Below are 17,516 nucleotides of genomic sequence, written 5' to 3' on the forward strand. Positions count from 1 at the left end.
GTTATTAAAATTTTTCAACCTATACTGACAACTGGCCTTTGATTTCTCAACTTCATAGACAACATCTTGTGATCAGTTTCTGGACACTCTCTCACAAATCAGCGTATGCTTCTTGTTCACAAGTTGACCTAACACCTCAATACTTTTTAAATGATATATTTAACTTGCTGGGGCCACGGAATTGAGTGTGCTGTAATATTGATCGGGGAAGCATGGGGAAAGGTGGAATGAGTGTGTTGTAGTGTAGAGGGTAAAGCGTGTCTGTGAAGAAAATTATCTCTGCTGTTTTTCTTTTTCATTCATGGGATGTGTGTGTCACTGGAAAGACCAGCATTTAATGCCCATCCCAAATTGCCCTTGAGAAGGTGGTGTTGAGCCATTGCATTGAACTGCTGGTGCACCCACTGTGCTGTTAGATTGGGAGATCCAGAACTTCTAATCCAGTGATAATGAAGGAATAGCAATATATTTTCAAGACAGGATAGTGCATGGTTTGGAGAGACCTTGCAGGTGTTTTGTTCTCTTGTGCCTACTTCCTAGATCCTCCAAGTGGTAGAGGCTGGGTGTTTGCGTGGTACTGTCAAAGAAGCCTTGACAAGTTATTACAGTACACCTTGTAGATGGCACACACGGCAGCCATAGTGCACCAGTAATGGAGGGAGTGAATGCTTGACGTGATTGATCAAGATACCAGTCAAATGGCTGCCTTGTCCTCGACGGTTTTGGCATAGAAACATAGAAACTAGGAGCAGGAGTGGGCCATTTGGCCCTTCGAGCCTGCTCCGCCATTCATTATGAGCTATATCTAACTCCTCCTTGAAAGCATACAATGTTTTGGTCTCAACTACTTTCTGTGGTAGCGAATTCCACAGGCTCACCACTCTCTGGGTGAAGAAATTTCTCCTCATCTCAGTCCTAAATGGTCTACCCCATATTCTCAGACTGTGACCCCTGGTTCTGGACTCGCCCACCATTGGAAACATCCTTCCTGCATCTACCCTGTCTAGCCCTGTTAGAATTTTATAGGTTCCTATGAGATCCCCCCTCATTCTTCTGAACTCTCAATGAATATAATCCTAATCGACTCAATCTCTCCTCATATGTCAGCTCTGCCATCCCAGGAATCAGTCTGGTAAACCTTCACTGCACTCCCTCTATAGCAAGTACATCCTTCCTCAGATAAGGAGACCAAAACTGCACACAATATTCCAGGTGTGGTCTCACCAAGGCCCTGTACAATTGCAGCAAGATATCCCTGTTCCTGTACTCTAATCCTCTGGCTATGAAGGCCAACATACCATTTGCCTTCTTTACCGCCTGCTGCATCTGCATGCTTACCTTCAGCGACTGGTGTACAAGGACACCCAGGTCTCGTAGCACATTCCCCTCTCTCAATTTAGAACCATTCAGATAATCTGCCTTCCTGTCTTTGCTACCAAAATGGGTAACCTCACATTTATCCACATTATACTGCATCTGCCATGCATTTGCCGACTCACTCAGCTTGTCCAAATCACAGTGAAGCATCTCTGCATCCTCCTCACAGCTCACCCTCCCACCCAGCTTTGTGTCATCTGCAAATTTGGAGATATTACATTTAATTCTCTCATCTAAATCATTAATATATATTGTGAATAACTGGGGTCCCAGCACCGATCCCTGTGGTACCCCACTAGTCACTGCCTGCCATTTGGAAAAAGACCCATTTACTCCTACTCTTTGTTTCCTGTCTGCCAACCAGTTTTCTGTCCATCTCAGTACACTACCCCCAATCCCATGCGCTTTAATTTTACACGCCAATCTCTTATGTGGGACTTTGTCGCAAGCCTTCTGAAAGTCCAAATAAACCACATCCACTGTCTCCCCCTCATCAACTCTACTAGTTACATCCTCGGAAAAATTCCAATACATTTGTCAAGCATGATTTCCCTTTCATAAATCCACGCTGCCTCTGTCCGATTCTGCCACTTTTTTCCAAGTGCTCAGCTATTAAATCTTTTATAATGGACTCTAGAATTTTCCCCACTACCGACGTCAGGCTGACTGGTCTATAATTCCCTGTTTTCTCTCTACCTCCCTTTTTAAATAGCGGGGTTTAATTAGCTACCCTCCAATCTGTAGGAACTGTTCCAGAATCTATAGAATCTCAGAAGATGACCACCAATACATCCACCATTTCTAGGGCCACTTCCTTAAGCACTCTGGGATGTAGATTATCAGGCCCTGGGGATTTATCGGCCTTCAATCCCATCAATTTCCCCAACACCGTTTCCCTACTAATACTGATTTCTTTCAGTTCCTCCCTCTCACTAAACCCTGTGTTCCCCAACATTTCTGGTATGTTATTTGTGTCCTCCTTTGTGAAGACAGAACCAAAGTATGTATTTAGTCGGTCAGCCATTTCTTTGTTCCCCATTATAAATTCACCTGTTTCTGACTGTAAGGGACCTACATTTGTCTTCAATCTTTTTCTCTTCACATACCTATAGAAACTTTTACAGTCAGTTTTAATGTTCCCTGCTTGCTTACTCTCGTACTCTATTTTCCCCTTCTTAATCAATCCCTTGGTCCTCCTTTGCTGAATTCTAAACTGCTCCCAATCCTCAGGCCTGTTGTTTTTTCTGGCCACTTTGTATGCCTCTTCCTTGCATCTAATACTATCTCTAATTTCCCTTGTAAGCCATGGTTTGGCCACCTTTCCTGTTTTACTTTTGCGCCAGACAGGAATAAACAATTGTTGCAGTTCACCCTTGCGCCCTTTGAATGTTTGCCATTGCCTATCCACCGTCATCCCTTTAAGTAATGTTTCCCAATCCACCATAGCCAACTCGCGCCTCATACCATCGTAGTTTCCTTTATTAAGATTCAGGACCCAAGTCTCAGAATCAACTACGTCACTCTCCATCTTGATGAAGAATTCTATCATATTATGGTCGCCCTTCCCCAAGGGGCCTCGCACAACTAGATTGCCAATTATTCCTTTCTCATTACACAATACCCAGTCTAGGGTGGCCTGTTCTCTCGTTGGCTCCTCAACATATTGGTCCAGAAAAACATCCCATCTACACTCCAGGAATTCCTCCTCTGTGGTATTGTTACTAATTTGATTTGCCCAATCTATATGCATATTAAAGTCACCCATAATTACAGATGTTCCTTTTATTGCATGCGTCTCTAATTTCCTGTTTAATGCCATTCCCAACATCACCACTACAGTTTGGGGGTCTATATTCAACCCCCACTAACGTTTTTTGCCCCTTAGTGTTTCTCAGCTCTGCCCATACAGATTCCACATCGTCAGAGCTAATATCTTTCCTCACTATTGCGTCAGTTTCCTCTTAATCCAGCAATGCAGCTCCACCGCCTTTTCTTTTTGTCTGTCCTTCCTAAATACTGAATACCCCTGGATATTCAGTTCCCATCCCTGTTCACCCTGCAGCCATGTCTCTGTAATCCCGACTATATCATACCATGTTGCTGGAGCAGACAAGAGTATTCTGTCAGACTCTTTATTTGTGCTTGTGGACAGGCATTGGGGAGTCAGAAGGTGAAATATTCAGCTTCTAACCTGCTCTTGTAGCCACAGTATTTTTGTGGCTGGCTCAGTTAAGTGTCTGGCCAATGATGACGCCCAGTATTTTGCGATGATAATCCCAGAAGTGGTAGTTAGACTTTCTCTTGTCGGAAATGGTCATTGTCTGGCTCTCTTGTGGTGTGAATGTTGCTACTTAGCAAGTTGCTGTCCAAGTCTTGCTACGTGTGAGCTTTATTATCTCTTGGATGAGCTTGATAGCCTGAGCAGAGTAGCCATCTGACTTTCTTTTTAAATTACATCTTTATTCAAAATTTGTTTTCATGTTGCTAAATCTATAGATACAGAGTGATTGCTTTGCACTCCATCCTTTCATCACAAGATCAAGCTGCAGCTTTCACAGTTCCACCTCAAGGGGTCAGGAAGGTAAGACTTATTTTATCAGATCCTTCTTAACATTTTATCCCAGTGACAGAGCCCTGGTTCCTCCAGTCTTCAGAACTGAAGTGGCATAAAGAGTAACAGCATATCAAAGTTTTAATGATTATTAATGACTGCAAATGCGCCATAGAATCTTAGAATGCTTAAAGCACAGAGGAGTTATTTGGCTTCTCAGCTGGGCCCACTCTCAATACCCCATAGCCCAGCACCTTTTTTTCTCTCCAGAAAACTATCCAATTTCTTTTGAAAGCTAAAATCGAATCTGTCTCCACTGCCCTCTTCAGATGGTAACCATGCGTAAAAAGGTGATGATTTATTTGCTGCACAACTCCTAAACTCTGACCTGCTCTTGCAGCCACAGTTTTTATATGATCGAGCTAAGTTTTTGGTCATTGGTAACCCCCAGGGTGTTGACATATGGACACGAATGGTCACAGTATTAGTTCTGTGTTTGAAAAGGTGTACAACTTTCAGCAAATCATGCAGTATTTTATTGTCAAGTTTCTATTTACTGAACTCATTGCTGCAGAAAGGTGGTATAAGTTGAAACTCAAAGTGGGATAGGTAATTAAATCCTTCATAGCTGTTGACTTAATTGTTTATTCCTTTACAGATCGTTCTGGCAACGAACATTGCAGAAACAGGTATCACAATACCTGATGTAGTTTTCGTCATTGATTCTGGAAAGACTAAAGAAAACAGGTTTGTTTACAACCTGGTTATTTGTCAACCTTTTAACTAGAGGCTAAGTTAGAAGTGCCTTTCAGATTTGGTAGTTCAATAAAAGTTATTAATTATGTTTAAAATCTGTCAGTATTACAAATCAATATAATTATGAGCAATTCTCATTTTAGTCATCAGATAAAAGGCTGAAGTATGAAATAGTAATCTGTTCTGCATTACATAACATATGCAACTGAATGACATCAATATTAAATTATCCGAGTACTGAATATCTTTCAAATCTTTTAAAATGACTACCTGCTTGTATAAATGTATATGTATTTTAAATGTTTGTAGGTACCATGAAAGTAGCCAAATGAGCTCATTGGTGGAGACCTTTATCAGCAAAGCTAATGCTCTTCAGCGGCAGGGTCGAGCTGGGCGTGTCAGAGAGGGATTCTGTTTTCGTTTGTATACACAAGAAAGGTGAATACTCAAAATCTCTAACATAACTCATGTCTCAAATGGTGAAGTACTTTTTTATCTAAAATTTTAGTAGTGAGAAATTATTTGGTTACTTTCTGAAGTTTGTAGTTTTAACAACCTAGCATGTCTCCTATAGTGTTGCTCCAGGGCAAGTTGATCTGCTGTGTGTGAAATGGAGCGTTGGACCAAAGTATTCATTGGGAAGGGGAGGAAGACGTAGGGCCAGGGAACAAAAGGAGGATGAGAAGCTGGAATTCAAACAAGGAAGGGATAAGCTTGGCTTCTTATAACTAGACACTTGGGTAGTTAGAGGTGTTCCTGGGACAGACTTCAGAAATGGGGGCTTGGCTTTGAGGCCGGGATGGTGGTTTTACAAGTTGGTTCTGTACAAAATATAGCATATTTTCACGATTCTTATATATTACAAACTATTTTATAAATTTTTGTGATTTCAAAATCATACTTTTCTATAAAATATGGGATCATGGAATGAAAGAAGCACAGCAGGCCATTTGGCCTGTCGTGTCCATGTCAACTCTGCACAAGCTTCTCAGCTTATCCCACCCTGCTGCCTTTTCCCAGTAGCCCTGAAAATCTTTTCTCTTCAGATACTCTAACTACTAGGCAGTGCATTCCAGATCCTAACCACTCACTGCATAAAATAGTTTTTCCTTATATCGTCTCTGGTTCTTTTGCTAATCACCTTAAATCTTTGTCCTTTGCTTCTACTAACTGGAGCAGCTTCTCCCTATATACTCTGTCCAAACCCCTTATGATTTTGAACACCTCTATCAATGCTCCTCACCTTTCTTTGGAAAGAGAACAGCTCCAGCTTCACCACTCTATCCAAATAACCGAAGTTTCATTACTGGAACCATTGTTGTGAATCCACTCTGCACCCTCTGTAATGTCTTCACGTCCTTCCTAAAGTGTGTTGCCCAGAATTGGATGCACTGAACCATTTGAGGCCAAACCAATGTTTTATAAAGGTTCATTCTTTTGTACTCTATGCCTTTTTTTATAAGGCCCAGGAACCCATACGCCATATTAACTACTTTTTGCCCTGCCTCCTTCAACGATTTATGCATATATATCCTTGGGTCCCTCTGCTCTAGAATTATATCCTTTTATTTTATGCTGTTTTTCCTTGGTCTTCCTCCCAAAATGTATCACTTCACACTTGTCTGCATTAAATTTCATCTGCCATGTATCCACTTGTTCCATTAGCACTACCTTCCTCACAGTTCACAATGTTTCCAAATTTTGTGTCATCTGCTTTTAAAATTGTTTTCTGCGCACTCAAGTCTCTAAGTCAACTGTTCACTGCTACTTTGTTTTATGTCACTCAGCCAACTTTGTATCCATGCAGCCACTGTCCTTTTTATTCCATGGGCTTCAACTTCACTAACACTTTAGAAACTCTTCTCCCTCTCTGCCCTTTATAGTGTTACTATCCCAGTCATATTACGATAATTAAAGACCACCCCACCCCCCCCCATGATAGCAATTCTGTTGTTTTTGCACCTCACTGTAATTCTTTGCAAATCTGCTCCTCCATATCTTTCTCAATAGTTAAAGGTCTATAGAATACACCCAGCATGGCCCCTCTATTGTTTCTGAGCTCTAACCAAAAAGATTCTGTCCTTGACCCCTCTAGGGCACCCTCTCTCTTCAGCACTAATATTATTCTTAATCAATCCTGCCATCCCTCCTTTCTTTTCTTCCCTATCTTTCCCAAACACCTCGTATCCATGAATATTTTGTACGTAGCCTTGCCGCCTTTTGAGCCAGGTTCCTATTATTGCCACACCATCATGCTCCAATGCTGCTCTAGCTCAACAACTTTATTTGCCACATTCCGTGCGTTCACATTGTTATGATTGTCTTCTGAGGTGAGGGGTTCCTTGGGGATTCTCCCACGTGCACCTGGCTAGGTGAATCAAAGAACAAAGTAAAGTACAGCACAGGAACAGGCCCTTCGGCCCTCCAAGCCTGCACCGATCATATTGCCCGTCAACTAAAACATTTTGCACTTCTGGTGTCCGTATCCCTCTATTCCCATCCTATTCATGTATTTGTCAAGCTGCCTCTTAAACACCACTATCGTACCTGCTTCCACCACCTCCTCTGGCAGCAAATTCCAGACACTCGCTACCCTCTGCGTAAAAAAACTTGCCCCGCACATCTCCTCTAAAGTTTTCTCCTCTCACCTTAAATCTATGTCCCCTAGTAATTGACTCTTCCACCCTGGGAAAAAGCTTCTGACTATCTACTCTGTCCATGCCACTCATAATTTTGTAAACTTCTGTCAAGTCACCCCTCAATCTCTGTCGCTCTAGCGAGAACAATCCGAGTTTCTCCAACCTCTCCTCATAGCTAATAACCTCCAGACCAGGCAGCACCCTGGTAAACCTCCTCTGCACCCTCTCCAATGCCTCCATATCCTTCTGGTAATGTGGCGACCAGACTTGCATGCAGTATTCCAAGTGTGGCCTAACCAAGGTTCTATACAGCTGCAGCATGACTTCCCAGCTTTTATACTCAATACCCCTGCCAATGAAGGCAAGCTTGCCATATGCCGTCCTGACTACCTTATCCACCTGCGTTGCCTCTTTCAGTGACCTGTGGACCTGTACGCCCAGATCCCTCTGCCCGTCAATGCGCTTAAGGGTTCTGCCGTTTACTGTATATTAAATTCCACTAGCTACCTTGGTGAGATTTGAATCCATGTCCCCAGAGCTTTAGCCTGGGCCTCTTTTTTTTGCAAGTCCAGTGACACTATCACTGTACTACAATTTCCCCCCTCACCCTCTAGCCCTACTTAAATACTCCAGTTTGGATTTCCCTAGCCTGAGCATAGGCCTCATTTGCATCCTTGCGTACTGACTCCAAATCAGAAACACCCTTGGTTTCTGATGGCCCTGTGCTCCTTGTTCTGGCTGGCAGCAGATCCATCTGCCTTCTGCAAGCTGCTCCCAGGTTGACTGCCGAACAGACTGTGAAAACAGTAGAGACACATGAAAGCAAAAAAAACTCCCTAATCACATTTCACCCCCCCAACTCCCCCCGGCCCATGACACATGGCCTGTACCCAGACAGAAATGCAGATTAGCTATGTTTAACTTTTATCCTTTGACCTGAAAAGTATATGCACACTTTCAAACCATCAATATAAAAAACAAATTTCTGGAAAAACTCAGCAGGTCTGACAGCATCTACCAAGAGAGAAACAGAGTTAATGTTTCGAGTCCGTATGACTCTTCTTCAGAGGTCCGAGTTTTTCCAGCATTTTCTGTTTTTATTTCAGATTTCCAGCATCCGCAGCATTTTGCTTTTATCTTTCAAACCATCCTTTGTTTACCAGGTGCCTTCAAACTTTCCTTTGATCTGGGGAAATTGCATGAATAATTTAAACCTCCTGGTTTACAGCATTCAAACCACCTTCTGAGATGCCTACAGAAAGCCTGTCTCAAGGGTTATTCAGAGAAGCCACGATAATCCTAGATGTGAAGACTTCTCACCACTATCACAGCAACACATTGAGACTTTCCCTTGATATGCAACTCTAGGCCTGTTTGATAAGTTATCCAGACCAAGCTTTCTTGTACCTCCTACATTTAACAATTAAAATCACTAAAAAAAAATGCTATAATATACATATTTGTAACAACACATTCTTGCATTTTAAGCCTAATTGAGACCTTATTGCATTTCCTGTTACTCTGACCCCCACCTAATCCTTGACTATTTCTTAATATGGTTGGCTGCCTGTGTTGCACAATTCTTTGTGCGTCTTGGTTTTCTTCTGTAATGTTAGCTCCTGGTTCCCACCCCCCTGCCAAACTAGTTTTTAACGCTCCCTGCTGATATGAGGAAACCACCCTGCAAAGACATTGGTACTGGCTCTGTACAGGTGCAAACTGTTTTGTCTGTACAGGTCCTATCTTCCCCCCCAACCAGTCCCAGTCTTCCAAGAATTTAAAGCCCTTCCTCCTGCATCATCTCTCCAGAATGCATTCTCCTATTGCTATACTCGGCCTATGGAGAAATTACGACCTCTGGCATCCTGCTTGCTAATTTCTTTCTTGGCTCTCTAAAATCTGCTGCCAGGACCTCATCCCTTTTTCCTATGTCATTGGTACCAATATGGACCAACACAAGCATTGGCTGTACACCCAGGGGTACCCTTTAAGTGCTCCTCAGCTGCCCAGTGACATCCTTGACCCTGGACCAAGGAGACAACATACCATCCTGGATTCACGTCTGTGGCTGCAGAAATGGCACCTGTCCCCATAACTATAGAATCCCCATTCACTATTGCTTTCCCAATCTTCCTCCTGGCTCCCCTGTAGTGCTGAGCCAGCCGTGGTGGGAAGCACTTGGACTTGGCTCTGACTATACTCCCCTGAGGAATCATCTCTTTCGCCAGTAGTCAGTATTGAATACCGGTTGCACTACCTACTTGTCCTCCTTGTCTCCCTGATAGTCACCCATTTCCTCTCTGTTTGCACATCCTGAAGTTGCGAGGTGACCACATCGAGCAAGTTCTATCGATGAAAAATGCAACCTCACAAACACACCACAGTGACACCTGCTGCCATCAAGCTCTGAAGCCCGGAGCTCAAGTTGCTCCAGGTCATGCGAAGTGTGCTGGAGCTCCCACATGGAACAGGATGCGCATTTCACAGGACTAAGTTGCCCTACCCTGCCTATATTTATTCAACTATTTACTAACTTAACAGAAGGAAACTTGAGACTTAACAAAGATTCATCAGCTACTCACCAATCAGCTGATTGCCCTGTACCAAGCTCACTTTATTTTATGGGGAGTTAATTTTAAATGTTTTACTTAACTCTTAAGATTTATATACCTCAGATTTTAAATCATTGAACAAGTTAGAACCCTTTACTATTCCCTTATTTAATTTAAATGTTATCCCCTCAATTTGGTTCATTACTTGAATACTGATTGTAACGCATGATAAGTTAACAACTTAGCTTTAGTTTTTATAGTAATGAGTTGTTCCTGTCTTTCTTTATAGTTGATTAATTTATATTAATATAAAAGCTTACCAGTAGACTTCCCCACATGACTTCTTGGCCTGTGATGTCACTTGGTGATTTTTTTCCCTTCCCATTTGATCCAGACTCAGTGCTGCTCTGCTCTTGGGCCTCCCCTTTTGTCCAATTATTCAAAGGTTATTTGCAGTTGTATTAATTTTTTTAACTGGTTACATTAGCCACCCTTTCTAGATTAACGCACTGCCCTAGTTTAGAGAAAGTAACCCTTGATTCTCACCCACCTGTTACCCGTTGTCCTGTGATATCACTCATAGAATGGTTATGGCATAGAAGGAGGCCATCTTCCTGACATGTCTGTACTGGCCCTCTAAAGGAGCAATTCACCTAGTACCACTCCCCTGCCTTTTTCTATACTTCTGCAAATTTTTCCTTTTCAGGTAATCATTCAATTCCCTTTTGAAAGCCTCATTTGACCTTTTGTATTCTATGCCCCTATTGACAAAGCCCAGGATGCTGTATGCTTTATTAACTGCTCTCTTAACCTGCCCTGCCACCTTCTATGATTTATGCAAGTAAATCCTCAGGTCCCTCTGCTTCTGTACCACTTTTAGAATTGTACCCTTTATTTTGTATTGTGTCTCTGTGTTCTTTCTAGTAAAATTAATCACTTCACACTTCTCTGTATTAAATTTCATCTGCCTCTTGTTTGCCCACCCCACCAGTTTGTCCATGTCCTTTTGAAATTCTACGCTGCCTTCCTGACTGTTGACAATACTTCCCAAGTTATGTACCATCTGCATATTTTGAAATTATGCCTGTACATCATGGTCTAGGACATTAATATATATCAGGAAGAGCAGGAGTCCTAACAATGATCCCTGGGGAACTCCACTTTAAACGTTCCTCCGGTCCGGAGAACAACCGTTCCCCATTACTCTGTTTCCCGTCAGTCAGCCAATTTCATATCCATGTTGTTTCTATCCCTTTTATTCCATGAGCTCTAACTTTGCAAACAAATTTGTTGTACAGCACTTTAGCAAATGCCTTTTGGAAATCCATGTACACCACATCAACCGCATTACCCTCATCAACCCTCTGTTACCTTATCAAAAGACTCAAGAAGGCTAGTTGAGCATGATTTGCCCTTAGCAAATCCATGCTGACTTTCCTTAATTAACCCACATTTGCCCAAGTTACTCTTAATTTTGTCCTGAATTATCATTTCTAAAGGCTTCCCCAAACTGACTGGCCTGTAGTTACTGTGCTTATCTTTACATCCTTTTTTGAACAAGGATGTAACATTTGCAATTCTCCAGTCCTCTGGCACCATCCCTGAATTTAAGGAAGAATGGAGAATTATGGCTCGTGCCTCTGCAATTTCTGCTGTCACTCCCCTCAGTGTGCCTGGGTGCATTTCATTCAATCCTGGTGTCTTATCAACTTTTAAGTACTAACAGCCTATCCAATATACCCTTAGCAATTTTAAACCACTTGGTAAAGCCAGATGTCAAGTATTTATTTAATACCTTAACCATGTCCTGTGCCTCCACACTAAATCCCCTTTTTATTTCCCTAATCAGTCCCACTCCTCTTATCACCCTTTAACTATTGATATGTCTATGGAAGACTTTTGGATTCCCTTTTAAGTTAGCTGCCAGCCACTTCTCATATTCTGTCTTTGCTTCACTTGTTTGCTTTTTCAATTGCTCTCAGCTATCTATATTTGGCCTGGTTTACCATTGTATTACCCACCTGACATCTGTCATAAGCACACTTTTTCTGCTGCTTCATCTTCTGCATCTCTTTCATCACCCAGGGAGCTCTGGATTTGTTTGCTCTTTAATGACAGTCCATTGTTTGGCTATGGTTTTGCCTGCTAATCTTTGATTCCAATTTGTCTGGGCTAGATCCATAACAACATAAGAAATAGGAACAGGAGTAGACCATTTGGCCCCTCGAGCCTGCTCCGCCATTCAATAAGATCATGGCTGATTTTCTCGTGTTTCGATTTCCACATTCCCACCTAACCTCGATAACCTTAGATTCTCGTTAGGCAAGGGAATCAATCCACCTCTGCCTTAAAAATATTCAATGACTCCGCCTCCACCACCACCTGTGGCAGAGAGTTCCAAAATCGCACAACCCTCAGAAAAAATTTCTCCTGATCTCTGTCCTAAAAGGGTGACCCCTAATTTTAAATCAGTGCCCCCTAGTTCTGGACTCGCCTACAAGAGGAAACATCCTTTCGATGTTCACCTTGTCAAGGCCATTCAGGAACTTGTATACTTAAATCAGACCACCCCTCACCCTTCTAAACTCCAGTGGAAACGAGCCCAGTCTGTCCAACCTTTCCTCATAAGGCAACCCACTCATTCCAGGTATCAATCTAGTAAACCCCCTTGAGCAGCCTCCAATGCATTTACATCCTTCCTTAAATAAGGAGACCAAAACTGCGCACACTATTCGAGGTGTGGTCTCACTAATGCGCTGTATAACTGAAGTATAACATCCTTTTATGTTCAATCTCTCTCGTAATAAAAGATAGCATTCCATTAGCTGCCTTAATTACTTGCTGTACCTGCAGCCTAACTTTGTGATTCATGTGCTAGAACACCTAGATCCCTCTGCACCTCCGAATTATGCAGCCATTCTTCATTTAAGTAATACTCTGCATTTTTTGTTCTTCCTGCCAAAGTGAACAACTTCATATTTTCTCAAATTAAACTCCATTTGCCAGATCATTGCCTACTCACTGAGCCTATCTGTATCCATCTGCAACCTCCTCATGCCTTCTTCACAACATACTTTCCTACCTATCTTTGTGTCATCTCCAAATTTAGCTACTATGTTTTCACTTCCCTCATCTAAGTCATTGATGTAAATCGTAAAAAGCTGAGGCCCCAGTGCAGACCCCTGTGGATTCCACTCGTCACATCCTGCCAATCTGAAGAAGACCCATTTATGCAGACTCTCTGCTTTCTGCCAGCCAGCCAATCTTCTATCCATGCTAATATGTTACCCCCTATACCATGCACTTTTATTTTCCATAATAATCTTTGATGTGGCACCTTATCAAATGCCTTCTGGAAATCCAAGTACAGTACGCCTCCAGGCTCCTGTTTATCCACCGCGCATGTTACATTTTCCTTTCACAAAACAATGCTGACTCTCCCCGATTGCCTTGAGCTCTTCTAAGTGCCCAGCTATAACCTCCTTAATGATCAATTCTAATAACTTCCCCAAGGCAGATGTCAAGCTAACTGGCCTATAGTTTCCTATTTCCTGCCTCCCTCCCTCGAATAGAGGGGTTGTATTTGCTATTTTCCAATCTGATGGAACATTTCCAGAATCTAGCGAATTTTGAAAAATTAACACCAGCTCATCAGCCACCTCTTTTAAGACCCTAGGACTTAGTCCATCAGGACCTGGAGACTTGCCAGCCTGCAGCTCCATCAATTTGCTCAGTACCATTTTCCTAGTGATTTCAATTTCACCAAGTTCCTTTCTCCTGGTCACCTCCTGATTTGCAGCTATTCCTGGAATATTTTTTGTATCCTCTATAGTGAACACACAAGCAAAATATTTGTTCCGCCATTTCCTTATTATCTACTATTAACTCCTCACTGACGCGCTCTCTAGAGGAGCAACATTCACTTTACTTACTCTATTCCTTTTTAAATACCTGTAGAAACACTTGCTATCCGTTTTTACATTTCTAGCTAGCTTCCTCTCGCACTCTAATTTCTTTCTACTGATTAACCATTCTTAGCTCATTGAAGTTGGTTTTCCCCCAGTTAATTATTTTTACTCTGGATGATTCTTTGTCCTTTTCCATAGCTAACCTAAACTTTGTTACAGTGATCACTGCACCTTAAATGTTCCCCTGCTGACACTTGTTCTACTTGGCCCACCTCATTCCCAAAAACCAGGTCTAGCAATACCTGCTCTCTCATTGGACTGGAAACATACTGTTGTAGAAAATTCTCATGAACACACTAGAAACTCTCTTACCCCTCTCTACCCTTTACACTACTAATATCACAGGCTATATTTGGATAAATGAAAGTCCCCCATTTATAGCAACTTTATAATTCTCCTTGCAAATTTGTTCCTCTGCATCTTTCCCATTACTTGGCAGCCTATAGACTACACTGAGCAATGTAATTGCATGTTTTTGTTCCTTAGCTCTTGCTAAATAGATTCTGTCCTTGACCCATCTGGGACATCCTCTCTCTCCAGCACTACAATGTTTTTAATCAATACTGCCCTCCTGTACCCACCCCCGACCCTTTCCTATCTTTCCTGAACACCTTGTATCCAGGAATATTTAATGCCCAGTCCTGCCCTTCTTTGAGCCAGATCCAGGTTATGATCACAACATCTTGTTTCCGTGTGGCTACCTGCTTCTGCAACAAGCCAATCTTATTTACTATACTCCACGCATTCAAAGACATTCACTGTAGCCCTAATTCAAGCTTCATTACTTTCCCTCTTATGCTGAGCACGCTTAATGCTATGCTATTTTCTACTCTAGTGCAAAATGTCTCTCCCAATATTCTTTGCACCTTGGTGTTCCTCAGTAGTATTGCCTACTGGTTCCCACACCGCTGCCAAGTCAGTTTCAAACCTCTCCAGTAGCCCTAGCAAATCAAGGCAGTTTGTCCTGGCTCTCTATTTGGGTGCAACCCATCTGGCCTGTACAGGTCCCAACATCCCCAGACCTGATCCCAATGCTCCAAGAATCTAAACCCCTCCCTCCTGCACCATCTCTCCAGCCATGCAATCATCTTCTGTATCCTATTTCTAAACTTGCTTGTGGGTGTACCAGGAGTCATGTGGAGATTATTTTTGAGGTTCTGCTTGCTAATCTCCTACCTTGTTCCCTAAACTCTGACTGCAGGATGGCATGTCTCTTTCTACCTATGTCATTGGTACCAATGTGGACCACAACCGCTGGCTGTTCACCCTTCTCCCCTCAAGGTCCTTCGCAGCTATTCAGTAACATCCTTGGCCTTGCACTAGAGAGGCAACATGGATTCACATAAGCGACCATAGAAACTCCTGCCTGTTTCCCTAACTATGGAAACTGCTATGACTATTGCTGTTCGTCGTCTTTGTGCACCCCTGTCGAGCTGAGCAGCTGTGATGCCATGGGCTTGGCTCTGGCTGCATTCCCCAGATGAACTATCACTTTCATCAGACCTGAATCCTGGTTGGGGAGTGGGATACACTCAGGGGACCCCTGTACTACCTGCCTACTACTACTTGAGTGCCTGGTGGTCACCCATTTCCCCTCTCCCTGCATACTGTTAAGTTATAGATGTGGTCACCCAACAAATGTGCGATTCACAAAGCTTGCACTCTCACAGATGCGCCAGAGTGATGTCAGCTGTTGTTCAAGTCCTGACAGCTGGAACTTGGGCTTGACACTTCCTCCACGTATGATTATCTAGAGTCATGAAATGCCTTACAGTTTCCGCATGGAATAAGGTGTGCACTCCAGAGGTCGGCGCAGTCCTGCCATTCCTCTATATATTAGATGGTAACACTATACCAATGAGCTACAGCTCCACTTGTATTTTTTTAATTCTTTAACTGCCGTGGTGGGGTTTAAACTCCCATCACCAGCTAAGCCTCTGCATTTCTAACCCAGTAAGATAACCACTGTGCTATTGTACCCTAAATCAATATGGATTGGTTTTTAACCCAGGTGCCAGAAAATTCTGTCGGACTCACTGCACCACACAGTTTCTCCCATTAAATGTGTTGATAACTACCATTATAAGTATTTATTTATGACCTCTTGTGTTGTGCTTTTTCCCCAACTTGAAAGCTTAAAAACAGCAAGTTGGCAGTCTTGCTTTTGTTACCATTCATAAATTCCAATGTTGGTTCTGTTTCTCTCTCAAAAATGGGTTGTATGCCTTCAGGTAAAATTGTGTCATTAAAGAATGAGTTATTCTAATGAAGAATATACAGGGTAAGATGAGACAAAACAGTCAGCTTCTGTCAGTTACTGAGAGTTCAGTAATGCAGAAAACCTAGAAGAGTACAGAAATTGCAGGGGAGAAATTAAAGAGTAAGTTGGTGAAGCAAAGAGAGAGCATGAAAGGATATTGACAAATAAGATCAAGGCAAATGAAAGATCTTTTCTAATGATAAGAGCAAGCGGAAACTAAGGAAAGAGTAGGCCTATTGGAGATTAAAAAGCTAAATTGTGTTTGGAGGCGGAAGATTTGGGCAGGGTCCTCGATGGATACTTTGTGTCTTGTCTTCACAAAAGAAAAAAACAAAGGCTTGAATTTATATAGAGCCTTTCAAAACCTCAGCATGTCTCAAAGCACTTCACAGGCAATGGAGTGCATTTGAAGTGTTGTTGTTGTAATGTAGAAAACATTGAGCCATTTGAGCACAGCAGGGCCCCACAAATAGCAGTGTGATAATGTAACCAGGAGGCAAGGGATAACTTCCCTTGATTAGCTGCTGCCGTGAACCGCTGCAGGCAATCCAGCATAGGTATACCCACAGTGCTGTTAGGAAGGGAAGTGAGGAACGCTGATACAGTTCCAAGTCAGGATGGTGTGTGGCTTGGAGGGGAACTTGCAGGTGATGGTGTTCCCATGCATTTGCTGCTGTTGTCCTTCTAGATAGCCTAAACTTAGTGGTGGGAAAATAATTGAAAAATCATTGAGGAGAGGCATAAGCCTTCATTTGGAAAGGCATGGATTAATCGAGGGCAATCAGCATGGTTTTGTTAATAAAGTATTATTAACTTGATTGTATTTTTTGTGCTAGCAAGGAGGGCTGATAAGGGTAAGTGCGCTTGATGTCATCTATGTGGATTTCAACATGGCTTTTAAATGAGGTCCACATGGTTGACTGCTTAGAAAAATTAAAAGCCTAGGGATCCAAGACAAAGTGAGAAGTTGGATCCAAAAATGATTTTTTTATGTTATCAGTGATGAAGATTTAAATAGAGGGGACATTATTAATAAGTTTGGAAAAGATCCATAAAATTGGCTGTATGGTTGACAGTGAGGATGAAAGTTGTAGACTACAGGACTGCTCAGCTGGAAAGACAAGTGGCAAATTGAATTCAATCCAGAGAAGTGTGAGGTAATGCATTTGGGGAGGGCAATCCATGCGAGGAAATACACAGTAAAGCAATATACTGAAAAGAGTAGAAGAGCAGAAGGACTTTGGAGTGAGTATCCATGGATCCTTGAAGTTAGCAGTACAGGTAGGTAAGGTGATTAAGCAGGCATAGGGGATATTTTCCTCCATTAGCTGAGGCATAGAATATAAGAATGGGGAGATTATGCTAGAATTCTATAAAGCACTAGTTAGGCTAAAGCTTAGTTAGCTAGTAGTT

At 42.3% G+C, this 17,516-nt stretch overlaps 1 protein-coding gene across 1 annotated transcript in view; it reads left to right on the forward strand.

Annotated features, from left to right (window-relative positions):
* Window positions 1-17,516, forward strand: part of dhx29 (DEAH (Asp-Glu-Ala-His) box polypeptide 29) — a 161,254-nt gene that overhangs the window by 108,646 nt on the left and 35,092 nt on the right. Inside the window, exons 17-19 of the mRNA XM_078549709.1 lie at window positions 3,874-3,958; window positions 4,587-4,675; window positions 4,994-5,122. Coding sequence (XP_078405835.1) covers window positions 3,874-3,958; window positions 4,587-4,675; window positions 4,994-5,122 — 303 coding nt within the window. The remainder of the gene's footprint in view (window positions 1-3,873; window positions 3,959-4,586; window positions 4,676-4,993; window positions 5,123-17,516) is intronic.

Source organism: Cetorhinus maximus, chromosome 1, assembly GCF_964194155.1.
Source record: "Cetorhinus maximus chromosome 1, sCetMax3.hap1.1, whole genome shotgun sequence".
NCBI classification, from domain to species: domain Eukaryota; kingdom Metazoa; phylum Chordata; class Chondrichthyes; order Lamniformes; family Cetorhinidae; genus Cetorhinus; species Cetorhinus maximus.